Raw genomic sequence first — 26,585 nt, forward strand, 5'->3', positions numbered from 1 at the left:
CCCTCACCAGCAGGGTTGATTGCCTCTACTTCCTGAGAGGTGACAGCCAAGGTCAATTGGTCTTGAGGGCCTGGGAGTGGCCTCCTGGATAGAGGTGGGATGGACATGGTTGGAGGGACCTATAGTTTGAAATCTGAATAGCACCTCCACGTTCTTCATAGAAGGCAGGAGTAGTAAACACACACACACACACACACACACACACACACACACACACAAAACAAACAAACAAAAACTTTAAAATGGAGTGCCTGGCTCGGTCACAAAAGCATGTAACTCTTGATCTCAGGGTTGTGACTTCAAGCCCCACACTAGCTGTAGAGATTACTTAAAATACCCTAAAAATTAAAAATTTTAAAAGAAGGCAGAAATAGCCTTAGAAACCCCTCAGTCATACAAGGCCTGTCATTCATTTGTGTATTTAGCAGATAACTACTGAGCACCTGCTCCTTGACTGAGACTCTTCCGGGTGCCTGGCAGATAGCAATGAAAAAAACAAAACTCCCTGCCCAGTTGGGGGGTGGGGGGGGGGACGGGGGGGAGAGCTCAGATAACAACCAGTAAATGTCATATGCAGATTCTATGGCGTGGCAGAGGATGCTGGGCTCTAATCTCTCCTGCCACACTGGACCTCTGCCCTCCCGGGTGATGGACAAGAACAGATCACTCCACTGTGTTCAATGCCTGCCTACCCCTAGGCTTCTGTCCCCCTCCACCCAGTGGTTTTCTCTTCTTCCTGTTCAAAGATTTGTCTACAGTTTCTCTCTAGGGTGCGGGACATGCAGCCTCAGGCCAGATAACCCAGGCCACTGGCCACGATGATATGGGGCTTTTGGGGATGTCCTAGGAACTGGGAGAAGGAACGGCCTCCACTACGCTCTCAGTGAGACTTCTTTCCCTCCTTCGCCCTTCCACCTCCGGCAGGAAAATCATCAGCAACCTGTTTCTGGGCCGGGCGGGCAGCGCCACGGTGCTGTCGGGCTCCATCGCAGGCTTAGAGGGCGGCTCGCAGCTGGCGCTCCGCCGGGCCACCAGCATGCGGAAGACCTTCACCACGGGCATGGCGGCTGTCAAGAAGAAGTCTCTGTGCATCCAGATTAAGCTGCAGGTGGTGAGTGTGCCTGCCCAGGCTCCGGGGCCCTCTCGGGGCTTCTCTGGCCATTCTAGGCACACTCAACTTACCTGGTGCCCACTCAGTGTCCCACTCTGACTTGACTGCGCTCTTTTTTAGTCCTCTTTTCCGTACGGCTGCCTGAGTGGCCACGCAGGCCGAGTGAGGGCATGGCTTGGCCATTGGTGGGACACCTGCCATCCTGTGGGGAGCGGAGATGCTGATGCCAGTCCCAGCTCTCCTGACCCCCGGCCGGGCCATCAGAATCCACTGAGGCCTGCCTCTTTCCCTTTGGCAGGACGCCCTCATAGACACCATCAAGAAATCAAAGCTGCATTTCGTGCACTGCTTCCTGCCTGTAGCAGAGGGCTGGGCTGGGGAGCCCCGTTCTGCGTCTTCCCGCCGGGTCAGCAGCAGCAGCGAGCTGGACCTGCCCTCGGGGGACCACTGCGAGGCTGGGCTCCTGCAGCTGGACGTGCCCCTGCTCCGTGCCCAGCTCCGCGGCTCCCGCCTGCTTGACGCCATGCGCATGTACCGCCAAGGTGGGCCTCCCTCCCTCTCAGCTACTGCTTCTCTTTTCTAGAACTGGCTCCTGCCCCTCCCCACCTCCCAGATGGGGCCCATGGGGCTAGAGGGGTGCTGCTTCCCCCTCTGGGCCCTAGATCTCTTTCCTCCTCTGGTGCCTGCTCAGTGGGGGTCTCTCCAGCCCAGTCTGTTCCTTTCTCTTTTTCCTTCCACCTGGCTGACCCCCTTCTTCCTCCTCTCCCTTCTCTATTCCAATCCTCCTCACCACCACCCCCCTCTGTTCCCCACGTGCCCTATTTACACAGCTCCTTCTTTCCCCCTTCCCTGCTCTGCCCACAGCAACAGACCCACTCAAGCTGTCTGCTCAGTGGTGCTAACTATCTCCTAGAGCAGGCCGGTGGCTGGGCTGCACCCCCGATGAGAAATGAGGTGCTAAATTTTTCTGAAGTACGTAAAATTCCCAAGAAAGGTCAGACAGACCCTTTTTATGGACCCATCTGGAGGAGGTGATGGAAAGGGTGAAAGTAATTAGCACAGTTGACCCTTGACTAACTGGTTTTGAACAGTGCAGGTCACTTATATGCGGACTTTTTGTAGTATGGTACTATGCCTGTCTTTTTGCTCCCTTGTGACTTCCTTAACGACATTTGCTGTCTTCTAGCTTACTTTATTGTAAGAATACGGTATATACTACACATAACACATGACAATGTGTTAATCGACTGTTTCTGTTATTGGTAGGGCTTCCAGTCAACAGTAGATTATTAGTAGCTAAGTTCTGGGGTGGTGGTGGTTGGGGGGGGGGGCGGAGAGTTAAAAGTCATACTTGGATTTTTGACTGCACAGGGGGTCAGCACCCTTAACTCTCATGTTGTTCGAGGATCACCTCTAGTTCACATCTTTAGAGTATTTACGGTACACCAGGCACTATGCTGAACTCGTCATAGACATTAACTCACTAATTTTCCCAACAATCTCATAAGCCATAGGTGCTATTACCATCACCAGATGAGGAGACTGAGGCTTAGAGATGTTAAGTAGCTTGCCTGGGGTCACACAGCTCTTGAGTGGTACAGCGAGATTTGATCCAGGTGGACCAGCTTCCAAGCCCATGCCTCTTGAGTAGGGCTTCGTTAGCCTGAGAAGTTAAGGGTTGCCAGATTTCTGCCCTTTTCCCTTTTGATAGAAGAACTGGCAGGGTCCCACCGCCCATAGCCAGGTCCCCTTGAGGCATCCCCATGGACTCCATCACTTTTCCTTAGCAGCCAAAGCCAAAACACGGGCTCCCTGCCCTGCTCTAAATAAATCATTGATCTGTCCCCACGTCTTGATATGGAGTTGGTGTTTATTATTTCAAAACCAGATTGTTACCGCTCTGAACCAAAATCAATGTGCTTTACTCAAACAAGCAGATCGATGAGGCCAGCAGCGGCAGGCCCCCCTCCCCTCGCCCAGTCCCCAGCCACCATCGATAGCGCTGATGATTAATTAAGATGCCAGGCGTCCGGACCTGCTATCCTGGCCCATCAATTTAATTGCAATTCAGATACAATCAATAGCTCACTTTGTCTTGGCCCCTCAGCGGCCCCCGCCTCCTGTTTCAATTATCGGGCACACGCATCAGCCTCATCTCCCAGTTGGAGGGTTTCCCAGAGCTGGCTAGGCCGGTGGAGTGGAGCGAGCCCCCGACTAGCTGTCAAGAGCCCGGCTTTGGAGTCCAGTTCTGCCTCTAGCCGCAGCCTCTGTGACCTTGAGCAAGCCGTTCGGTCCACCTCCTCGGCCTCAGCTTCCATGCCTGGAAGATGAGTTGTATCTGCTCTAAGACCCCTTTTCAGTTTAAATTCTGTGAATCTGTAAGAGTGGCTCTCGTGGTCCTCTGCCACGGGCTCTGGTTCCCTCAAGTGGCTCGGGGTAACTTCCTCCTGGCCACCATCCCGACCTTGCTCCAGGCTAGAAGCCATCTGACCCTTGCCCTCACCTCAAGCCTTAGGGAGGTCTCTGCTAGAGGCAACACTCTTCAGGGAAAGAGAATCTATAAGTCTTGGTCACTCGGCCTAGGGCTCAAGGTCAGGATAGGAGCACTAAGGGTGCCCTTTCTGTGTCCTGCTTCAGTGGACTGAGGAAAGGAAGGTAGCATTTTATTGAACACCCATTATGTGAGCCACACTGTGCTTTCTACATATTTTGTCATTCAAGCCCCATGACTACCATGCAAGATAAGTGGTAGGTCCACCATTTAAAGATCAGGAGACCGAGAGTCAGAAATGTTGAGCTGGGAATGCAAGCTGGTGCAGCCACTCTGCAAAACAGTATGGAGGTGCCTCAAAAAACTAAAAATAGTTTTTACGACCCAGCAATTGCACTACTAGGCATTTATCCAAGGGATACAGGTGTGCTGTTTCGAAGGGACACATGCCCCCCCCATGTTTATAGCAGCACTATCAACAATAGCTAAAGTATGGAAAGAGCCCAAATGTCCATCAGTGGATGAATGGATAAAGATGTGGTATATATATATATACAATGGAGTATTACTCAGCAATCAAAAAGAATGAAATCTTGCCATTTGCAACTACGTGGATGGAACTGGAGGGCATTATGCTAAGTGAAATTAATCAGAGAAAGACAAAAATCATATGAGGACTTTAAGAGACAAAACAGATGAACAGAAGGGAAGGGAAACAAAAATAATATAAAAACAGGGAGGAGGACAAAACATAAGAGACTCATAAATATGGAGAACAAACAGAGGGTTACTGGAGGGGTTGTGGGAGGGGGGATGGGCTAAATGGGTCAGGGGCACTAAGGAATCTACTCCTGAAATCATTGTTGCACTATATGCTAACTAATTTGGGTGTAAATTTAAAAAAATAAAATAAAATAAAATAAATGCTATTTACAAGTATCCTCTAATCGGTGAATGGATAAAGAAGATGTAGTATATATATATACAATGGAATATTATTCAGCCATAAAAAGAATGAAATCTTGCCATTTGCAATGACATGGATGAAACTAGAGAGTATAACGCTAAGCAAAATAAGTCTGTGAGAAAAAGACAAATACCATAAGTTTTCACTCATGTGGCATTTAAGAAACAAAACAAATAAGCAACGGGGAAAGAGAGAGAGAGAGAAATCAAGAAACAGACTCTTAACTAGAGAGAACAAACTGATAATTGACCAGAGGAGAGAGGGCTAGGGAGGGTGGATGAAACAGGTGATGAGCACTGGGTGATGTATGGAATTGTTGAATCACTATATTGTATACCTGAAACTAATATAATACTAGATGCTAGCTAACTAGAATGAAAATAAAAACCTAAAATGGAAAAAAGTACACCAGTCTAAAATTAAAATTTTGTTTTTCTCTCTGTTAAAAAGAAGACTTTCTTAGATTATTGATCTGCTCTTGATAAGAAATCACAACATTTTTTTTTCTTTATCTGCCCAGAAAAACAAGGTTTCTATATTTGTTTTTATCAGATCTCTAATTACCTAAGAAAACTAAAACTTATCGATATTAAAGGAGCTGAGTTTTGCTAAAAATTATATAACCTTTTATAGAATCTCTTAGTGCCATTGTGGTTAAAACTTAAGTTGTATAATGATCCGTAATCCTATTTAGTCATGTGCTTTCAAACTTTTTGATATTTTTAACAAACTTCCCAAAACTTTACATTCTAAATAAAGTTTTTTGTGACTAAAAAAAAAAAAAAGAAAGAAATGTTGAGTGGGTCACCCAAGGTCACATGATGCTAAGAGCCAGGGTCAGGATTCCAACCCCAAGCCTGTGCACTTTTCCTCTCAGCTACTCTCTGTTGCCCTATTTTCTGTTTCCTTATTAAGCCCTGAAGACATTGTTCTCTCTGGGTTCGAACAGAGTCATAGACTCGGAGCCTAGAAAGCATCTTAGAGGTCATCTCGGCTTTCTTCTCCAGGTGGTCCGCCATCCTCCGTTTGCACACCTCACTGACAAGGAGCTTGCTTCCTTCTAAGGGAAACTGTTCCCTTTGTAACCTTGAAATCCCGCTGGAGGGTAGCCTCCTGTCCCTTGCACCTGCCTCTTCCCTCTCCACCCCTCTTTCCTGGGCCTGCCTCAGCCACGGCCTCTCCTCCCCCTTGAGTTTCTTCCCCTTCCAGTGACGTCCCTGCCTGCTACCTGGGTGCCGGTGGCCATCGGGCGTGCCGGGAGCAGACGGGGTGCTGAAGGACCGACTCTGGACCGCCCTCTCTTTAGGTTACCCTGACCACATGGTATTTTCCGAGTTCCGCCGCCGCTTTGACGTCCTGGCACCACACCTGACCAAGAAACATGGGCGCAACTACATCGTGGTGGATGAAAGGCGGGTAGGTCTGGACCCCAGATTCCTCTTCAGACCCCACTCCAAGCGGCTACCTTTCCTCCCCTAGAGAGAGCCAGGCTGGCCCTTGCTCAGGCTCCTGGTTTTGGCCGACCGGGGCCGGGACAGGGGCACATGGCAGCCAAGCTGTGGCGGTGGGGAGAGGGCAGCCTGGGGAGTCAGAGAAGAGCACCCCCTCTGGAGGCCAGCGCTCTGGCCGTCTAAGAGCCTCCCAGGTGGCAGATTGGAACTAATGTTTTGGGTGTACCATTGGTAGCACCTGGGCCCTTCAGCCTCAATTCCCACATCACAGACTGGTTCCCACAGCGAGAAGCTGTCCAGAGATGAGGCAAGCATCCCTCTTAAGGGGAAGATGGGTGTGGTAAGGCCTCCCAGGCCAGGGTAAGCCGGAGGCTCCTGGGCTGCTTGTCAGCACAGGGTGGTGAACTCATGGCTGCAGAAAGGGAGGCCTCCCTGCCATTCTGGGCTATCACGCAGGCTATCACTCCCCAGAGGAGCCCTGCAGACAGCCAGAGGGCTCCTCGAGCAGAGGACCCCTCTTTCACTGTGCTCTGGCCTCAGGCTCCCAGCCTGACTCTGAAGGCATCTCAGACCTTACCTTGGCTTCCCTAAGAGGGAGAATGGGGCCAAATGGGGCAGAAAGCCCCCGTCCCCTTGCCCCCTGAGTCACAGACCCATGTTCACGGAGGCCTCTAAAACTTCTTTCCATCCAGGACTTGCCAGTGTCCTGGGCAAGCTTGCTGTGGATGTAGATGACCCAGCCCCCTTCTGTCTGACCCCTGACCTTTATTCCAGCCTCCCACTCCTGGCTACACCCAGCACCTTGTCATCCCTGGAAACACTTCACTTCAGAAATCTTAAATTCTAACGTGGCCTTCTCTGACCACAGCCCTCTACCTGTGCACCTCACTTCTCTCCTCCTCTCAGGACACTTGCTCTTTGACCCTGTTGAGACCTCTCGCTTCTGGACCCCACTCCATTCCCTTCTAACTTTCCTTCCTTTTCCACTCCGCCTCAATGCCATGGTCCAGCCCTCCCATCACTTGGCCTTCGTCACCCTCAGCCCTCCTGAGCCTCCCATGGCACCCGCCCCCCGCCCACGCCCCCCCCCCCCAACAACACACACACACACACACACACACTAGGGCCAGCCTCCAGGCATCTGTGCTCCTCCATTTGGGACTCCCAAGAGCTGTGGGAGAAAATTATACAATTGGGTAGACTTGAAGTCCTACAGGTTCCTGGCCTCCAGCCTCAACGGGGCCCTTGACATGGCCCAGCAAGTTTTTCATATGCCCCATCGTTCCCTGGCCCCTATTCTAAGCTCCTTCCCTGCTGTTCCATTCTCCATCTTTCTCCTCAAATCTCCCCCTACCACACCTTCCCACATCATCCGCCCAGCAACTGACCTTGCCTCTAAATGCTAATAAAATTGAGGTTCCAACTTCCTCCTCTGCCTTCTGTACACTCCTCTTCAGGTGCTTGCTTCCTCAGCCCTCCTGTCCGGGTGGGAGAGGTAGCCCCCCCCTCATCCAGTCCCTTCCTTCTGTGCTTTGGAATCCATTCCTGGTGGCTCCCTGGAGGCCTGCTCCCTCAGTGGTAATTGTTCTCTCTCTCTCCTCTTCCTTCAGCCTCTCCTTTTTCTGTCCACAGAGAAACATGCTGCAGACACTGTGCTCAGAAAGGAGGCTTCCGTCAACCCTCTCTCACCCCAGACTGTTGTCTGTCACTGACCTGCCCCCGTCCCACCGCCATCCATCCCTCCACCCTCAGCTGCCTAGATCCTGGCCCTGACACCCCGGGACTGGTCTCCAGTTGCCCCATGGCCTCCATGTTGCCAGCGCTAATGGGCACTTTTCTGTGCTTCTTGGCCCATGTGACTCTCTTGACAACTCTGTTCTTTTGGAAACATTCTCTGCTCTGTTTCTTTGCTGCCACTCCTGGCTTTGCTCTGGTCTCTCTATTCTTTCTTTCTTTGTCCCTCTGAGCTTCCTTTCTTCTACCTCCCCCTTCCTTTAAGACGCTCTCCCTGGACGTCCATGTTTTCTATTCTACAGCCTCTTCCTGGGCAACCTCATTCACACCCATCACTTCAACTACTGTCTACGTATTGACGACTCTCAAATCAATACCTGTAGCCCAGACCTCTCTCCTGAACTTCAGACATGCATTTCTATCTAGCCGTTTTTTGGACTTCTCTACCTGACCTTATAACACCTCAAACTCAGAGCGTTCAGACCAAACTGATTCGATTCCATCGCCCCCCAAACCTACTCTTGCTGTTCCATTTCCTACCTTGGAGAATGGCACCATTAACTGTTTAGCTACAGAAGTCAGAAACCTCAGTCGTCTACCCTGCCCTCTCACATGTGGCAAGGCTCTGCCTCCTTGACATCATCTGCATTTCCGCCTCTTTCTCTTCCCTGTGGGTCAGGCTCTAGCCTCCTCTCCTATGAATTACTACAGTAACTGCCTAAGGGATCTCCATCCATTCTCCCACCGTGCGCCAGCAGGATCACTGAAAAATGCAAATCTGATCATGCCCCTCCTTGAGAGAGCCCTCCATGGGTTCTCAAAGCACACAGGCGGCTCACCCTTTGGCTACTGCCCCCCTGTCTAGTTGCACCTTAGCTGCCCTATCCCCTTCACTCCTGATGTACTCAACTGTCTGGTTTCCTTGGTGCATTCTTGTAGTCTCCAGGCCTTTGCTCATGCCCGTCCCTCTGCCCGAAATGCCCCATCTCCTACTTTGGCTAATTCTTACTTGTAGCTAAAGACTCAACACAAGCAACACCTCCTCCAGGATGCCTTCCATGGTTCCCTTGTCTGACCTAGTGCCTCTCCTCAGTGTACTTCACTAATTCACTTGTTTCACCCCCAACAAGACAACTTGTTCCTCTCGTAGTCATCTTTACGTCCCCAGAATCTAACACAGTGCCTGACACTGCAGATGCCCACTGAGGGTGCTTGTTGAATAAGTAACAGACTGTCTCAGTGGAGGATGGGAAAGGCTCGTGACTGGGCAGAGTCCTGCGTGGAGACGGGGGTGGTCCCTGGCCTCCTTGACAGGGGCATGTCTCTGCAGGCAGTGGAGGAGCTGCTGGAGTCCCTCGACCTGGAGAAGAGCAGCTGCTGCATGGGCCTGAGCCGGGTGAGTTGTCCCTACAGGAAGGCAGCTGGGCCGTCCCTCTCCGGTCACCCTTGTCCAGACAGCTGGCCCTTCCCTTCTGCCGCAAACTTGACTTTCCCTCCCTCTGAATAACTGGCTTGTTCAGTGCCGTGAACACCCCTGTGATGTCAGGAGGGAGTGGGTTGGAAGGTGGCCCTGAACTTGGCCTGAGTCCTGGTGTGGGGAGTGGGGGAGACAGAAGCGAGGAAAGCCGGACAAAGCGGGAGGGCAGGAGTTGTCCAGGGGACCCTTTGGTGAGTCATCCAGGGCCGCCAGGGTCCCAGAAGAGCAAGCAGGACACAGTGAGGCTGGGCCGGCACCACCTGCCCACAAGCCCGATTCCTCATCTGAATGGAACGTGGCATATAAAAGGCAGGCACGCCCGGTCTGGGTGCCGGTCTGCCGAACTGCTGTCAGGCGAGCGTCCCTCCCGCAGGCAGGAGCCCTGCGCGCCCCTCTGTCCTGAGACTTGACAGGTGGCATCCACGTATGTGCCCCGAGGGCTGTGGTGGGAGGGAGAGCATTTGGGAGCCACGAAGAGGGTTCTGAACCTGTCCACCTGTCAGCAGGGAGGGAGGGAACTCTGGGTCCCAGGGCTTCGTGGGGAGCGTGAAGTGGAAGGAGATGCTCGCAAAAAAAGGCTCGGTGTTGCTTGTCCGCTCTGTTTTCTCTGTTCTGTATTCTGAGTCACAGTCTCACCCTTCCCTTCCCCGTCCCCTGGCTGTATCTGTGTCTCTGCTGGTTTTCCCTTTTCCTTGGGGCCCTGGCAGTTCCTGCTGGTCTCTTCCTTGGCTTCTGGCTCATCATTTTGTTTCTTTCTTTGTTCTCTGGGTCTTCTGTGGTCCCACTCTTTCTGTGTCATTTTTCTGGTTTAGGTCTCACTGTGTCTGACTCGACCTCTCCCATCCCCAACCATCTGTGAGCCCAGGGGCTGCCAGCTGAGTTTCCTCCCTGGGAAGCCTACAGTCCAAGGTTTCACTTCAGCCTCTTGGTCTCTTGGGCAGGCTCCTACCCCTCTGGCAGGCAGGACTGCTGCTGGCTGGCATTGGGGTGGCACTTCCTCCAAGGCACATCTCGGGCAAGAGTGGGCCTGTACAGGCTGGTCCTCTTCCCGGCTGCCATCTCAGACCCTCTGCTGCGTCCCAGGCGCCTGGCCGAGACGGGCCAGCCCCAGGGCACACGCGTGCTCAGAGAGGAATTAGGGGCAAAGCTGGATGTTTGCTCACATCTGATTTGGGGGAGAAATTTCAGGGCTTCTAGGCTGTGGTTGGGCTGGCTGGTGAGCAAAGATTCCATGTGTTTGTCGCATTGCAGCTGAGGAGGCGGTCTCAGTCTGAGCCCACAGGACCCTGAGGGTTCAGGCAGGGTGTTTGGGGACCTGAGAGTCTCTTGAAATTTGCAAAATTTGTGTGGATGGGTATGTGGGGGAGGAGAGGGCCCCGAGCTTTCACCTAATACTCAACAGGACTCTTAACCCCACTAACGTACAGCTGCTCGGCAGAGATCTAAGGTTCCCTGCCCCAGTGCCTAGACCACCCTTTCTCTTCTCATTGTGAGACACTGAGAATGGGGGCCGCTCTCCATCCCGTAACCCGCCACCTCCCTTCTTCAGCCCTAGTCGGACACCCACATGCGCTGGCCACCTCTGGGGGGGCTTGGATATTCCCCACCCCCTGGTGGAGTCTCAGGCTCACACATTGTGGGAGATGAAGGCTCAGGTAGGGCTTGAGGCCCGTAGGAGATCCCAGGCACTCAGCCCCAGCGTGGGATCTGGGGAAACGTTGCAGAGGACCAAGCTGGCTTTCTCCTAGGCCAGCCCCAGGGGACTAAGTTTCTGTGGAGTCGCCAGAGGCAAAGCTTTCTCAGCAGAAAGTGTAGGCCCTCTCCCCACTTCTTCCCTGAAGGAGGGGTCTGGGGGTATTGGTTCTGAGTGTTTCCTGTGGAGTTCGCATCTTCTCTTGGCCCCCAGAAAGGGAATTTTCTGTGTTCTGGGCAAGGTGGAGGTGGGCATATTCCCGGATGTCCGTTTGCCCTCTGTGAGGATCCTAGAGTCTTTTTTCACCTATATATTTCCCCCTCTTCTTCTCTTAGCAGGGGAAATTTTACCCAGCCCCAGCTCAGAGCACCAAAGAGTGAGAGGAAATGCTGGATGTGGGGGCGCCCAGCTGGTTCCTCTCACGTCTGCTCTCCAGCCCCCAAACCTGTACAACAGGTCCCTTGATGGGGCCAACCCCCGCCCACCCCACTGGCTTCTTCATGAGATGAAACCTGGGTGTGTGTGTGTGGGGGGGTGTGTATGTGTGTGTGTGTGTGTGTGTGTGTGTGGAGGTGGGATGTTGGCACATGAAAGAGGAGACTGTCTAAAATGAAACTGAGCGGGGAGGGTGCAGGGAGGGTACCCCCTGCCCCTTGCCCCACCCTTTCTCTGCCCACAGCTGCTGGACCTTTCTCTTCTCACACACATTCCCCACCATCCACTTCACCTGATCCGAGGTGGCTGGAGCCTGCGGTGGGCTGTGGGCCCAGGGGGCAAGGACGGTGTTGCTGGCAGTCCTGGGGGAAGAAGCCACCGTAGATGTTGCTGAGGGGTGTCCTGTCCCCATTTGACAGTGGCCGCTTCATTTCCTTCTTGTCCCAGATTCCTTCCCTTTGACTTCGCTCTCCTTTTATCTCTCTTTGAAGTTAGATTTCCCACCCTACTCCTCTCCTTCCGAAACACGCCCCAGCCCCCAGCCTGGGCCTCCTCCCTCAGCCATCCTGGGGCCTCTCCTTGCTCCTTCCCTCCTCTCTTGTTCCCTTGGATTTTCAGGTTCTTCCCAGGCCAAGGGCCCCCTCCCAGGCCTGCCCGTCTCCTGTGCCAGCTGCCCGTTCCCCTGCTGGGCTGCCCGGAGCCCATCACCCGCCTTCATCCGGCCTGCTTCTCCACAGGTGTTCTTCAGGGCTGGCACGTTGGCTCGGCTGGAGGAGCAGCGGGACGAGCAGACCAGCAGGAACCTAACCCTGTTCCAGGCGGCCTGCAGGGGCTACCTGGCCCGCCAGCACTTCAAGAAGAAAAAGGTCCCACTCCCCGGCCTAGGTGGCAGAGCTGAGTACCTGGGGTGGGGGCGGGGGTTCAAGGGGACATGCTGGGGCAGGAGGCTGGTCTTGGGGCCATGAGTTATTGTTAGCTGGGGGAGAAGAGGCACGGGCCTCCCAGGGCCAGCATGCCCTGGGCCGGGGCGGGGAATGGGCAGCTCCTGGGTGCCAGAGAGTGTGCTGGTATGCCCAGCTCTGGGGCCGTGTGGCCTGGTCCTAGGGCAGGGGTGGGGGGCAGGGCTTAGGGGAAGGTGGGCTCTGGATCATAGGCTGCTCCATGAAGATTAAGGAGCTGTGTCAGCGACTCCTTTTCTTATTAGCAAGTCCATAAAACAGCCAGCACCGCCGCCTCTTGTGTTTCAGCAAGATTAGGTTTTATAGCACATCTAGGCCAGGGTGCTGGAAATAATCAGGCAGCAAATAAAGCAGATGAAATTATTCCTAATGACGGCAGAGCGGTTAGTGCCCAGTGCGGTGCTCCCAGCACCGGGCTCCCTGCCGCCCACTCTCTGAGGGATGGGGAGAGGCTGAGAGCCAGGGGTGGTGGAGGGAGTGTGTGAACGGGGCGGGGGCGAGGGCGGGGGCGGGGGGGGGGGGTTCAACCTGGCCGTTGTGCTGCCGGTGGTGGTGGGGATCCTTGTTGCGCTTGGGACTGAGGTCCCTGTTGTGCACCACCCCCGCCCCAACTCAGATCCAGGACCTGGCCATCCGCTGTGTGCAGAAGAACATCAAGAAGAACAAAGGGGTGAAGGACTGGCCCTGGTGGAAACTCTTTACCACCGTGCGGCCCCTCATCGAGGTGCAGCTGTCCGAGGAGCAGATCCGGAACAAAGACGTACGTAACAGCCCGGGAAGGGCCAAGCCAACGGGAGAGGACAGGTTCATCCGTGTGGGCAAAAGCCTTGCCGGCTTGTCTTGGGCTCCCAAGTGCTCTTTATTTAGTCCAGAGAGCTGGTGTCCTTGAACTATGCCCACCAAACGGAAGGCGTCCCTCTGGGGTGCTGGCTAAGCCGCTGGGTAGCCTCTCGGCATAAAATCGCAGGCATCCTTAGCATCTGGGGAAGGGTCCAGGGATAGGAGCCCCTGGGAGGCAGTGGCTTCCTATTCCCCGTGTCCTGGCCCGAGCTTCACCAGCTCCCTTCACCCCAGGGGTGCTGATTCCAGGCCCCAGCCTCCTGCAGTGCCTCTGGCTCACTTTGCCCTCCTTGCTGCACCCTAGGAGGAGATCCAGCAACTGCGGAACAAGCTTGAGAAGGTGGAGAAGGAGCGGAACGAGCTTCGGCTCAACAGCGACCGGCTGGAAACCCGGGTGAGTGACTCCCAACACCAGGCCGACTGGCCACCTGTGCGGGGTGCCAGGCCTAGGAAGCGCCCCCCCCTCCTCCCCCGCCCCGCCCAGGGGTTCCAGCTGAGTGAGGCAGGCATTTCAACTGGTGGCCACTCCCTCCCCCCAACCCCAGATCTCAGAGCTGACATCGGAGCTGACTGATGAACGCAACACGGGAGAGTCCGCCTCCCAGCTGCTGGATGCAGAGGCCGCCGAGCGGCTCCGAGCCGAGAAGGAGATGAAGGAGCTACAGGTGAGGGCAGGGCCAGGGTGAAGACAGTCGTGCCAGTGACTACCACGCCCTGGTATCCATCTGCTCCCCCCACTGGGGACAGGTGGCCCGGCAACCCTGTCCACCCTGGGTGAGCACGTGACCGTGGTCTGCGTGGCTCAGGGCCCTGGCTGGTACCGAGTGAGGGAGTGGGACGGCAGCCTCATACGCCTCCCCTCTACAGACCCAGTATGATGCACTGAAGAAGAAAATGGAAGTGATGGAAATGGAGGTGATGGAGGCCCGTCTCATCCGGGCAGCTGAGATCAACGGGGAGGTGGACGATGATGACGCAGGTGGGTGTGAGGCCAGAGGAGCTCGGCAGTGGCCTGAGTGGCAAGCTTGATACCCACCCCTGGGCAGCCGTGCCCCTGGCCTGGGCCCATCCCCCATCCGTAGAGCTGGTGCAAGGCTCCAGTGAAAGAAATAGACGAGAAGGTAGAGGTGCCGGTGAATGTAGGGGATCATCATGGAGGGTTATGCAACCGTGATCATGACAGTGTCTGAGGGCCATGGTCTGAGGGTCCCCGGGGAGAGGACAGCACACATAGCCACACACCCTCTCTAGTCTTTTCCTGGCTTGTGAGGAAGCTGTCACTCCAGAGACCTTTCTGAGTCCCTCTGGCCGATTCCACCTGCTTCGTGCCCTCTGCCCCTTCTCAGGGACTCTCAGCAGCTTGGTCCTCCCTTGTCTGCCCCCGACCCTGCAGGTGGTGAGTGGCGCCTGAAGTACGAGCGAGCCATGCGGGAGGTGGACTTCACCAAGAAGCGGCTCCAGCAGGAGTTTGAGGACAAGCTGGAGGTGGAGCAGCAGAACAAGAGACAGCTGGAGAGGCGGGTGAGGCTGGCGGAAGGAGGGCGGCCTGTGCCTGGGAGGGCCACGCGGAGCTGGCGAGCCCCCAGGATCCACCTGTTAGCCTCTCGGTGCTGGGGACACCCAAGGGCAAACAATTGTTAGAGAGTGTCTTCCGTTCCCTGGATGTCCCAGACTTCAACCCACATCCCTGGGCCCCTCCCTCCCTCCCTCCCCCACCTCCTCCTCCTCCTCTTCTCCGCCCATACTTCCGGGCCCCTCGCTGGCTGCTGACCCTGTGCCCCACCTTGGCCCTAGCTCGGAGACCTGCAGGCCGACAGTGACGAGAGCCAGCGGGCTCTGCAGCAGCTCAAGAAGAAGTGCCAGCGGCTAACAGCTGAGCTGCAGGACACCAAGCTGCACCTGGAGGGCCAGCAGGTCCGCAACCACGAGCTGGAGAAGAAGCAGAGGAGGTGGGTGGGTCCCCCGCCCTGGGCACAGAAGACTTCCTAGAGCAACCCCAACAGGGCTCCCTGCCTTCCCCTCCCAGGAGGAGACAAGGAACGAGGGCCTGAATTGGGTCAGGGACCATGCCTGCATGGTCCCTTGTCCTGGAATGTGTCTCACCCCTGACCTCTGAGGAGCACTCAGGCTGCATCCCCACTGGAGGCCCGCTCAGGCCTTCACTCTTGGATGTGCTCCCCGCAGTGTGTGCCCATCACCCTGCCTGGACCCAGTAGGATGAGCTCACCCAGGACCCGTGCAGAACGCACCCGCGGCCCTGCCCCTTGCCCCCACCCCGCTCCCCATCTCCCGCTTGCCTGAGCCACACAGACACCCTCTCCTGGCTAATGTTGTTAAACCACCGTGCTACTTCCATCTCATTATGGTAATGACACAGAGGAGGGGGGCAGCCCTCACAGGATAAAATCCAATCTAAATTAATTTCCCTGGCTGGGGATGGGAATGGGACGCCTTTATTAGCAACACCGGGGAAGCCACACACCCTGGGAGCAGCAGGGTGCCCCAGGGAGCAGGAACAGCGCCTAGTTCCCCTCTGCAGGGGAGGGCCTCTCAGCAGAGGCCCCGGGTGCCTTGGTGAAGGAACAGCATCACACCCACGACCCTGGGGGTGAGCAGGCAGAGGCGAGTCCTTCCAGTGACCCCGGGGTTACCCTCGGCCTCCTGGGCGTTCTGCTGTCCTCCCAGCTGGGCGCTGCTTGCAGAGAGTGAGGAGAGACAGATCTTACTCCTCCCTCCCAGCACCGTGCCTCTCCGCTTCCCTAGTTCTCTTCTGTACCCCACCCTCCCTTTCCCATAGAGGCGGGCACCCTTAGCGGGACGCGTCTCCCGAGCACCCCGATGGCAGTGCCAGCCCGGCCTAGTTACCATCTCCTGCTGCACTCCCTGCTGGGCAACTTATTAGGTTTCATTTCAGCTGCCCAGAGTTTCCTTACCTTTTTTTTTTTTTTAATGTGGGGTTGGGTTGGGGGGAGCCATTCAGTTTTCAACAGGAACCTCATTAGCTATTCAGGGAAGGTATCAAGAGGAATTTCAGCAATTTGCTCCTTATTTAGAGTCACTGGGCGGGAAAAAGGAGGCCAGGAGGTAGAGGAGCAAGGAAAGAGGACTCGACCCTGGCCTGTGTGCCCATCGAAGCGCACTGCCAGCTGGGCACAGTGGGACTGCTGGCTTCCAGCCCGGCGTGGGCTGTCCTGGTGGTGACACGAGTTCTGCTGGGCCTGGCCAGAGGCTGGCACCCAGGGGTGGGGGCCAGAGCCAGCTGCTCATCTAGAGTGGCCAAGATGAACTGTGGAAAGTGAGTGAGATGAGGCAGGACGTCCATTTCTACCTATTTCAGTGCCTACCCGGCCCCTCGTTCTTGGATCTGTTGAAATGGAAAAGGTCAAGACAGCGACTAGGCAGAGTCTATCCACCTCTTCCCTGGAAGCTGTCTGTGGGTCCCTCCTAGGCCCCCCTGGTACAGGGGCTCCTTAGACCGGCACAATGAAACGCCCCCATCCCAGACCAGGCTGCTCAGCAGGGCGAGGTGGCCTGACCTGTATCCTGGATGTTGCCTCACCCCTGCCCTATCCCCCTGCTTTCGGGCCGTGCGAGGCCGCCTCCGCTTGCATCCTGTCCTATGGTGGCCCTGATTCCTGGCGGCTTCTGGGGGCCGGAGATCCGGACTCTTCCCTGCGCTGGGGGAGCCACCTTGGCCATGCATGTTCCCTCACAGGTTTGACAGCGAGCTGTCGCAGGCGCACGAGGAGGCCCAGCGGGAGAAGCTGCAGCGGGAGAAGCTGCAGCGAGAGAAGGATGCGCTCCTCGCCGAAGCTTTCAGCCTGAAGCAGCAACTGGAGGTGCGTGGGCCACCCGCATCCGTGCCCCATCCCCATCACAGACGCGGGCTGGGCCCCGGCCGGCCTCATCTTCTCTTTTGCTCCAGGAAAAAGACATGGACATTGCGGGGTTCACCCAGAAGGTCGTCTCACTGGAGGCTGAGCTCCAGGACATTTCTTCCCAAGAGTCTAAGGATGAGGCCTCTCTGGCCAAAGTCAAGAAACAGCTCCGGGACCTGGAGGCCAAGGTCAAGGATCAGGAAGAGGAGCTGGATGAGCAGGCGGGGACCATCCAGATGTTGGAGCAGGTGCTACAGGGTTTGGCCGAGGGAGGCACCAACACCCCCCACCCCGCCGCCCCGCCACTAACCCAAGGAATAGCCGGAGGAGGACAAGTTCCCATGTGCAGTCATTCATTCGTTCCCTTACTCACAAAATGTGGGGTAAGCACCTGATCGGTGCCAGCCACAGTGTGAAAGTAATTAAGCTTTCACGTAGCTCTCCGCAAGAACAAATCTTGATTGAGCTCTAGCAGTCAGGGGTTCAGGATGCACAGCAGCCAGGAGGCCCTGAGCCCACCCAGCCCGCCCCCCCAGCCACCGTGTCAGTCCAGGGAGCTAGAGCCTGGAGGCCAAATGGAAGACCTACAGAATTGTCCCCACCTCTGGCAGCCTCCCCTGGGCCTGGGACAAACATCTAGTGAGGGAGTTCGGCTTCTCTGGAGAAGCTGGCTGCCACAGGAGCAAGGCAGGAGCACAGGGGTATTTCTGGCAGAGACCATCCTCACTCCTGAGCCCAGGGAGCACTGCCTGCCAGGGTGTAGCACTGGGGTCAGGAACCTGGTCCCTATTCCCAACCACCTCTAGGCCAAGCTACGTCTAGAGATGGAAATGGAGCGAATGAGACAGACCCATTCCAAGGAGGTGGAAAGTCGGGATGAGGAGGTGGAGGAGGCCCGGCAGTCATGTCAGAAGAAGGTAAGGTAATGGGCACCTACCCTGTCCCATACAAACCCTGGTTCCCCCATCACTGCTTTAAAGGAAGGGGTTTAAAGTCAGTTGAGCATCTAATTCTTGATTTTGGCTCAGGTCATGATCTCACAGTTCATGGGATCGAGCCCCAAATTGGGCTTTCCACTGACAGTGCAGAGGCTGCTTGGGATTCTCTCTCTCTCTCTCTCTCTCTCTCTCTCTGCTCCTCCCCCACTCACTTGCACCTTTGCGCTCTCTCTCTCTCTCTCTCGCTCTCTCTCTCTCAGTAAATAAATAAACATTAAAAAAAATAAAGTAAGGGGTTTTCTGTTTCCCTACCTTAGCCACACTATCATCCATTGCCATTCTGGACCCGGAACCTCTGCTGGAGACCCTGGCATTGGCTGGGATGTGTGCTCTCGGGGTCGATAGAGAAGCTCAGTCCTTTGAGGCATGAATGCTCCCTGCTTTCCGTGCCAAGCGACAGCTCACTCTGTACCCCTCTGCAGTCAGCTAGCCTGACCCAGCAGGGCCTGCCCACTCCAGAACGAAGCCTCCCACTCAGAACGAAGTCCCTCCTCTCCCTCCCAGGCTGCTTTGAAACCCTAGGAACTTTGAACTTGGGGTCTGACCCCTTGGGGTCCTCCATGCTCAGCCCGCCCCACAGTTTTCCCAGGGTAGGGGGATCCAGAAGGGAAGGGGACTGGCTGGAAGCAGACGCTGAAGGGACCGGTGGGCCTCTGTCCCCGGGCCCTGCAGTTGAAGCAAATGGAAGTGCAGCTTGAGGAGGAGTATGAGGACAAGCAGAAGGTGCTTCGAGAGAAGCGGGAACTGGAGAGCAAGCTCGCCACGCTCAGCGACCAGGTAAGCATGGCCTGCTGGCGGGGCCCGGCCAACAGCCTGTACCGTCCAGCCTTAGGGAGGCCATCTCGGGGATACAGAGCTGGGAATGGGGAGGGGGACTGGGCTCCGTAAAGCCCACCGTCATCGCGTGTATAACTGGGGTCATTACCACACACAGCGCCCCCAGGCTTTTCTCACTGGCTGGCACGACCCTGGCACTTCCTCTGTTGTTACTTGTTAAGGGGACTCTCAGAATGAGGGCAAGAGTGAACCAGGGGCTTAGGGAAGTTAGGAGGAGGCTCTGTGGTGGAACCCAGAGCCCCAGCTTCTGGTGTCCACCCAGGTGAACCAGCGGGACTTGGAGTCAGAGAAGCGGCTCCGGAAAGACTTGAAGCGCACCAAGGCCCTGCTGGCAGATGCCCAGATCATGCTGGACCACCTGAAGAACAACGCACCCAGCAAGAGGGAGATCGCCCAGCTGAAGAACCAGGTATCTTTACAGAGAGGTAGTCGGCAGCTCCAGGGGGCTGGTTCTTTCTCCTGCTCCTGCCCCTCTCAGGGATTCTTGAGTCCTTGAGAAGGAAGGTAACAGGGAAGGGGGAGAAGCCACTCGTAGCAGCCAGACTCCTAGGATCTGTGCCTGCCATACAGCGTGACCGCCAAGCCCCAGGATGGCATGGATGGGTCCCCGTACCCACCCTCCCTGCCACAGCAGATGCCTGTGCGTGCACCCCAACACGCCACAGCCCCGGGGTCAAGCGAACAGAGCGCCTGGGCTCCTTCTCCCCTGTGAGCACCCTGTACAGCCCCCCTGCTCCCAGGGAATGGCTGACGTGTCTCCCTGGGGCGGGGGTGGCTCTGTGTCCAGCTGGAGGAGTCAGAGTTCACCTGTGCAGCGGCCGTGAAAGCGCGGAAAGCAATGGAGGTGGAGATCGAAGACCTGCACCTGCAGATTGATGACATCGCCAAAGCCAAGACCGCGGTGAGGGACTGGGGTGTGCGGGCCAGGCTCGGGGGGCGGCTGAAGCAAAATAGAGCTGTAACTGTGGCTCCCTTCCCCCCCAGACGGGGGCCCTGCCCCAGCCCACTCCCTTCACTCCAGGACTTCCTGCAGGGAGAGGGAGCCTCCCCTCCTTCGCCCCTCCCCACTCAGAGCAGAGGCTGGGAGGGGGGCAAGGTGGAAGAGGGAGCCAGCAAGGGCCCATCTCCCTGTTTAACCACCTGCCTGTGGGAGCTTGGCCGCAGGCCCCGACACCATAAATAAAGGCAGCTAATGTGGCTGAGGGATGTAAACAGGTGCCTAGAGATTAGCGGAAGCACCGATAAGAGGATGGGATGGCTCCGTTTCCCTCCTCTTCCCCTGGCCAGCCCACTGACAAGCCCAAGCGGCAGCTAATTAGAGCTTTTATTTAATGCTTCCCTTTTAATTCCCTACCTCTCCCACGGCCCATCCATCGGCCGGGAATTCATTACGGGGATGCGGCCACCAGTACCTCCTTGGGCGGGGAAGGAGGCAGCGGGGAGGCTAGGCTGGGGGCTCTGGGCTCCGCGGCCCCCCAGCTGGTCACCCATCTGCTGAGAGATGCCAATCTCTCGGGCTTGATTTATCCCCGTGACATTTGTGCTCCTCAGCAGTTTTCAGGTGAGTAATTCAAATTCTTTAATTGTGTTAAAAAAGGCTGTTATAAAATTACCATTTTATTTAAATCCGAGTTAATAAATTTCTTGGCGGAGGCTTCCCCAGCTCCCCACAGCCCGGTAACAAGACGGATGGGGCAGAGAAGGAGCCAACGCAGTCATTTTGGTTTGGAATTACAGGCTAATAGATTCATTCATTTCCTGAAGCTGCTGTTGGCCGTCTCCTCCCCTCCCCCCAGGAGTGGACCGGCTGTGGGGGCTGGATGGCCTGGTAGCAGGCCATGGGGGGCGGGGGGTGGTGGGGGAGAATGAGAATCCGAGCTAGCAGAGCTTCCCAGAGTCCAGGGGTCCTTGCCTGAGGCCTGAAGGGGGCAGAGTACCTTCAGGTTAGGGCCTAGATTGCTGGTGCCAGGATGATGGGTCATTTGTTCTGGGCAGACCTTTTCTGCCTTCTCATTAGCCTTCAAAGAGCTGCCAGAAAGCAGCTGTCATTTAGCCCAGGGTCTGCCCACGCTGCGAAGACAGCCTTTGTCTCAGCTGCCCGAGCGCCACGGGTCTGGACTGGTGCGTGGACCCGGCCCCGACATCACCCCCTTCCCTTTGGAGGTGGCATGGGGAAGTTCGGATTTGCCACCTGGTGCCATCGGGCACTCGAGGCCCCATGCCCTCTGATCGGTCTTGCCTCCGTCCAGCTGGAGGAGCAGCTGAGCCGCCTTCAGCGTGAGAAGAATGAGATCCAGAGCCGGCTGGAAGAGGACCAGGAGGACATGAATGAGCTGATGAAGAAGCACAAGGCAGCCGTGGCTCAGGTGCCCCACCACACCCCACGCCACAGACGCTGGCCCTCTGGTCCTCTTCCTAAGCCCCCCCCCCCCCCCACGCCACTTCTCTTGGGAGTCACGGGCCTGCACTCTGTGTGCGGTGTGGTGGGCTGGGGTTTGTGTTCATGGGGGATCCTGCTTCAGCACTCACTCCTTTCCCAGGCCTCGCGGGACTTGGCACAGATGAATGACCTCCAGGCTCAGCTAGAAGAAGCCAATAAGGAGAAGCAGGAGCTGCAGGAGAAGGTGGAGACTTTCTCCCTTGGTAGAAAGAGGGTGTGGGGTCCCTGTATGTAGGGGCGGACCCCCAAGCCCGTTGGAAAGCAAGCGCTCCTCTCAGTTATTAGTAATCCACGCCGCCGCACCAATGCATGCGAAGGGCTAGGCTTGGAGCCATATCACCACAGTAGACATTTTGGCTTCAGCTGCCTCATTTCACATTTCTATTCCCTCTCTGGTCCTCGGCTTTCTCCTTTCCCTCCAAAGGGCAAAATCTGTGCCAGCATCGGGCCAGGTGGGGAATGCCTCTGGCTCGGGGCCCCTTCCTCCCACCTCCCCAGTGCATCCCTCCCTCCCTCCGCCCTCTGGTCACCATGGTGATCTTGCCCAGGCTCTGCCCCTCCCTTCTGGGCTCAGCTCTTCTCTTCCTGCCCCCACCCCCAGCTACAAGCCCTCCAGAGCCAAGTGGAGTTCCTGGAGCAGTCCATGGTGGACAAGTCCCTGGTGAGCAGGCAGGAAGCTAAGATCCGGGAGCTGGAGACCCGCCTGGAGTTCGAAAGGACCCAAGTGAAGCGTCTGGAGGTGGGTGCACACTTGTCCTGGTCCGTAGCCAGAGCAGGGCAGAGCTGCCCCGGCAGCTGGAGCCACGCATGCTCAGCTGCGCCGGGCAGGCCACGGACGCTCCTCAGAGGCCCCTGCCAAGCTGCCAGGCCAGCTGACGGGGCGGGTGCCTTCCCCCCGCCCGCCCCGCCTGCTCTCTGGGCACCGTGGAGCCAGCCTGCTTTACATTCTGTTTCCGTGCTTGCTTTCTGCCAAGGGACCAGAGCAGCTTAGCTTTTTGTCTTCATATTTTCCTCCACCATGAGCTCCCCCCGCCGGTCCCCTCACTCGCTCTCGCTCTGCTCTCCGGCAGGGTCATAAATATGCAGCGGATGGCGCCACTTCTGTGAGGGCTGAAGTCTGTTCTCTCATCTCACCGCGCTCGCTCTCTCTCTCTCCCTTCCCTTTTTTATTGCCTTTTTTCCTCACTTCTTCCCACCCTTCTTGTCTCCGCTTTTTCTCCTCTTTCTTTGCTTCTCTCCACGTCTGCCCCCTTCTTTTGCGTTTCTCCTCCCCACCCTCTCCCCACTTCTTCCTCTCTCCCCATCCCATGCCTCCTCTCCCTCTGCTCTTCATCCTTTCCTTCAACCCTCCTCCTGTTCCTGTTCACCCCTCTCCTGCTCTGTCTTGTTATGCCTTCCACCCGTGGCCTCCATACTCCACATACAGTCCTCTCTGCTCCAGGCTCCGGAAGCCGGCGCGCCCAGCCCCACCCTCCCCGGTAGAGCAGGTGGGAAGAGAGAGGCAGGCAGAATTGTCTCTGGGTGAACACTCCCCTCGCCCTATTTTTAAGTTCTCCTCCTCCCGCTCGAGCTTGTAGACTTGTGGAAGCACCTCCAGTTCTCCATGAGAACTGTGTTCATGGGCGTGCGTGCCAAGGAGCGTCCCTGCCACCTCCCCGGCAGCCCCTCAGCCCGTGAAGCAGGCACCAGGGAAGGGATGGAAACAGGTGACTCTGGAGCTGGCAGTGGGCATTGAGAGGGCGTTAGTACCCTTGACCCGGGAAGGGAGTATGGCCGAAGCTCCCAAGATGAGGTCACAGTCCTCGGGAGAGCTAGGGAGAGTTAGGGGAGACCCAGTGATGTTCCTCGGCTACACACCACAGCCTCAGCACAGCTGGTAATATCTTGACCCCCATCTTGCATACAGGAAGGGTTAAATAGGTTGCCTAAGGTCACAAAGTTATCAAGGGGCAGGAGAAGCCATTGATCCGGTGGCTCTGGGGCAGATCTGTATACTTGTCTCCTTTTCTTGTCGACCTCAGTCCCTTTCCTCGGCTCTCTCTGTTTCCCTTCTGCTCAGAAGAGCAGTCTCTTAGTTTAGACGCACAGAATGTTAAACACAAAGGGCCCTTAGAAATCATATAGTCTAGGGGCGCCTGGGTGGCTCAGTCAGTTAAGCGTCCAGCTTCGGCTCAGGTCATGATCTCATAGTTCTTGGGTTCGAGCCCCGCGTCGGGCTCTGTGCTGACAGCTCAGAGCCTGGAGCCTGCTTCGGATTCTGTGTCTCCCTCTCTTCTGCCCCTCCCCCACTCATGCTTGCCCGTGCTCTCTCTCTCTCTCAAAAACAAATAAAAATTAGAAATCATATAGTCCAGTGCTGTTATTTTAGAGACACAGAGGCTGGGGGGCCTGGGGTGGAGACCCCATGGCCAGTCAGCAGTAGAACCAGAAGCAGGTCCTTCCCTCATGCTCTGCCGCAACCTCCAGGTCATTTGTCCTATGGCCCCGGGAGGGAACAGTGTATTCAGTTTCTGGAGGAAGAGAGATTCATCAGGCTTAGAGGGATGGCTTTGTGCTTAGAATCTGATGACTGTTTAGTCTCCTAATCCAGGAACTCTCATAAACCATTCATCTCCAAGCACAGGATCTAGCTTTTGGAGCTGCTGGGTTCAGAGTCCCTGAGGGAAGTCCTGCTGACTGTGGAGGCCCCACACATGGTATCAATGTGGACAGACCCAGGCTGTAGCCAGAGGGTTCCTCTGACCTTGGTGGTGAAGATGATGATGATGATGATGATGATGATGTTGATGATGGTGGTGATGACAGCACCTTTCATCATCCCAAGTGCCTTCACATACTTTACCTTATTTAATCTTTAAAAGACCCTGGGGGTGGGGAGGGGCATGACTTGATGGCTCAGTCAGTTAAGCAGCTGACTTTGGCTCAGGTCATGATCTTGCGGTTCGTGAGTTCGAGTCCCGCATCGGGCTCTGTGCTGACAATTCAGAGCCTAGAGCTGTTTCGGATTCTGTGTCTCTCTCTCTCTCTGCCCCTCCCTCGCTCACGCTCTGTCTCTCTCTTTCTGTCTCTCTCTCTCTCTCTCTCAAAAATAAACAAACATCAAAAAAAAAATTTTTTTTTTTAAAAAGACACCAGAGGACTGTGGTAGGTGTTATTCTCCCATATTACAGAAGACAAAGGAAGGGGCACCTGGGTGGCTCAGTCTGTTAAGCATCTGACTCTCAGCTCAGGTCATGATCTCACAATTCATGGGTTTCAGCTCCGTCTTGGGCTGAGCTGACAGTCTGGAGCCTGCTTGGGATTCTGTCTCTCCTTCTCTCTGCCCCTTTCCTGCTTATTCTGTCTCTTTCTCTCTCTCTCTCTCGCTCTCGCTCTCTCTCTCAAATCAATTAATTAATTAATTTATTTATTTATTTATTTATTTATTTTAAAAAAGATAAGGGAAGGCTCTTCAGAGAGCTTTAATTCTTGCCCACCTAGCGGACCTAGCAGCGAGTGGTGGTGCCAGAGCTGGACCCCAGGCCTCCTGACTCTGGAGTCTCGTCAGAGCCACACTCTCGTCTCTGACTAGCTGGTGGGCTTCTCTTCCCTACCTCCCCCTCCAGAGCCTGGCCAGCCGGCTCAAGGAGAACATGGAGAAGCTGACTGAGGAGCGGGATCAGCGCACAGCAGCTGAGAACCGGGAGAAGGAGCAGAACAAGAGGCTACAGCGGCAGCTCCGCGACACCAAGGAGGAGATGGGCGAGCTCGCCAGGAAGGAGGCCGAGGCGAGCCGCAAGAAGCATGAACTGGTAACGTGCCGAAACCCGCAGGGCCCCGAGCAGGCAGCTGTCTGGGTGCACGCCTCCCCTGGGCTGGGGTGGGGGGTGGGCCACAAAGAAACCAGAGTTTAGATCTCTGGAAGGAAGAGGAACATGTCCCGAAGCCAGGCCAGAGGGCCGGGGGCAGTGCCCGAGTCTCCATCTGGAGCTCCATGACGCCTCCATGGCGCTCCTTCCCGGCCTGGAGAGACTTGCAGCGGGCTTTCTATAGAGCAGCCAGATAGAGACTGGCCCTCCGGTGAACTCGACTGCCCCCTCTCCCTCCTAGGAGATGGATCTGGAGAGCCTGGAGGCCGCTAACCAGAGCCTGCAAGCCGATCTCAAGCTGGCATTCAAGCGCATTGGGGACCTGCAGGCCGCCATCGAGGACGAGATGGAGAGCGATGGGAATGAGGACCTCATCACCAGGTGAGGGGGCCTCTGTGGCAGCGGCGGCCGCACCAAGGCCCTCTGACCCCCTGTGGAGCAGGCCACGAGGTAGAACAGCTGCAGTCTCTGTCTCCCTGCCACTGAGCCACCAGCCCACCTTTCCCTCATCGCCAGACCCCAGCATGGACCCTGTCCTGTAATGACCGAGGGCAGGGCCGGTGCTGCCCGGGTGAGATGCCCTCCCTCCCCCTCCCTGTCCTCCCTCCTCAGGCCTCCCGGGAACCTGGCTCTCCAGCTCTGCCTGTTCACAATGAGTTATTCCCCCGTTTAGCTGCATTTCCGATGGCGCCTGCCCTACTCTGGGGAAAGCAGAGATTTAAGGCCCATGGTACCTTGTTACCATGCCAGAGATTTTCTCTCATAAAACCCACCCAGGGAATGGTTTCAGAGAGAGAGATTTATAGTCCTAGGCTCAGGAAGAAGTCACAAGGCAGGTAGACCAGCAGTTCTGGAGGGTGAGGGTCAGGCCCTGGAGAAACTCCGAAGGCTGCCTTGGGCGGACCCCCACCCCCAGACCTGCCCCCTTCCCGCTTGAGCGCTGATGCCCCATCCTGCAAGTGGGTCCTGGCCCACATAAGAAGCCTGCTCCTTGGGGGCAGAGAAAAAGTGCCCCGGGGCGGCCCCGACCTCCCTCTGAGGATACACTGTCACTCACCCCACCCCACCCCCAGCTGGTCTCAGCCAGCCAGAGCCATGTCTTGCTCAGGATGTCCACCTTGGCTGAGAGGTCCACCCTTGCTTTGCCCACTGGTTTTTCAATCTTCTTCTGTCCCCCTAGCCCACCATTTTCTTTCTGTTTCCAGTTTGCAGGACATGGTGACAAAGTATCAGAAAAGAAAGAATAAACCGTGAGGACTGGGGCGCAGGCGCTCTCTGCCTCTCCTTCTGTGGTGTCTAACTGCCCCTAACACTGGCTTTCACCCAGGGTCCCCACTGCATGCCGCACGTGGACACGGCCTCTTGCACACTCTCCAAGCTGGTCTCACGCTAACACCACTGACTCTGCCCTGAGGGGAGGCAAGGC

General features: G+C 56.1%; 1 protein-coding gene across 20 annotated transcripts in view; it reads left to right on the plus strand.

Annotated features, from left to right (window-relative positions):
• Nucleotides 1-26,585, plus strand: part of MYO18A (myosin XVIIIA) — a 102,275-nt gene that overhangs the window by 63,821 nt on the left and 11,869 nt on the right. For 15 of the 20 annotated variants that reach the window (XM_047834081.1, XM_047834086.1, XM_047834087.1 and 12 more), the window contains 23 exons: nt 925-1,111; nt 1,410-1,653; nt 5,876-5,985; nt 9,085-9,150; nt 12,097-12,225; nt 12,935-13,078; nt 13,463-13,552; nt 13,704-13,823; nt 14,026-14,137; nt 14,552-14,679; nt 14,953-15,107; nt 16,874-16,997; nt 17,084-17,284; nt 17,843-17,953; nt 18,707-18,811; nt 19,134-19,280; nt 19,659-19,772; nt 21,121-21,237; nt 21,412-21,495; nt 21,913-22,050; nt 24,917-25,102; nt 25,401-25,540; nt 26,365-26,409. In XM_047834081.1, the coding sequence (XP_047690037.1) occupies nt 925-1,111; nt 1,410-1,653; nt 5,876-5,985; nt 9,085-9,150; nt 12,097-12,225; nt 12,935-13,078; nt 13,463-13,552; nt 13,704-13,823; nt 14,026-14,137; nt 14,552-14,679; nt 14,953-15,107; nt 16,874-16,997; nt 17,084-17,284; nt 17,843-17,953; nt 18,707-18,811; nt 19,134-19,280; nt 19,659-19,772; nt 21,121-21,237; nt 21,412-21,495; nt 21,913-22,050; nt 24,917-25,102; nt 25,401-25,540; nt 26,365-26,409 (2,997 nt within the window). The remainder of the gene's footprint in view (nt 1-924; nt 1,112-1,409; nt 1,654-5,875; nt 5,986-9,084; nt 9,151-12,096; nt 12,226-12,934; nt 13,079-13,462; nt 13,553-13,703; nt 13,824-14,025; nt 14,138-14,551; nt 14,680-14,952; nt 15,108-16,873; nt 16,998-17,083; nt 17,285-17,842; nt 17,954-18,706; nt 18,812-19,133; nt 19,281-19,658; nt 19,773-21,120; nt 21,238-21,411; nt 21,496-21,912; nt 22,051-24,916; nt 25,103-25,400; nt 25,541-26,364; nt 26,410-26,585) is intronic. The other 5 variants (XM_047834090.1, XM_047834091.1, XM_047834099.1 and 2 more) reach the window with 1 other exon arrangement.

This window comes from Prionailurus viverrinus, chromosome E1 (assembly GCF_022837055.1).
Source record: "Prionailurus viverrinus isolate Anna chromosome E1, UM_Priviv_1.0, whole genome shotgun sequence".
In the NCBI taxonomy this organism is placed as follows: Eukaryota; Metazoa; Chordata; class Mammalia; order Carnivora; family Felidae; genus Prionailurus; species Prionailurus viverrinus.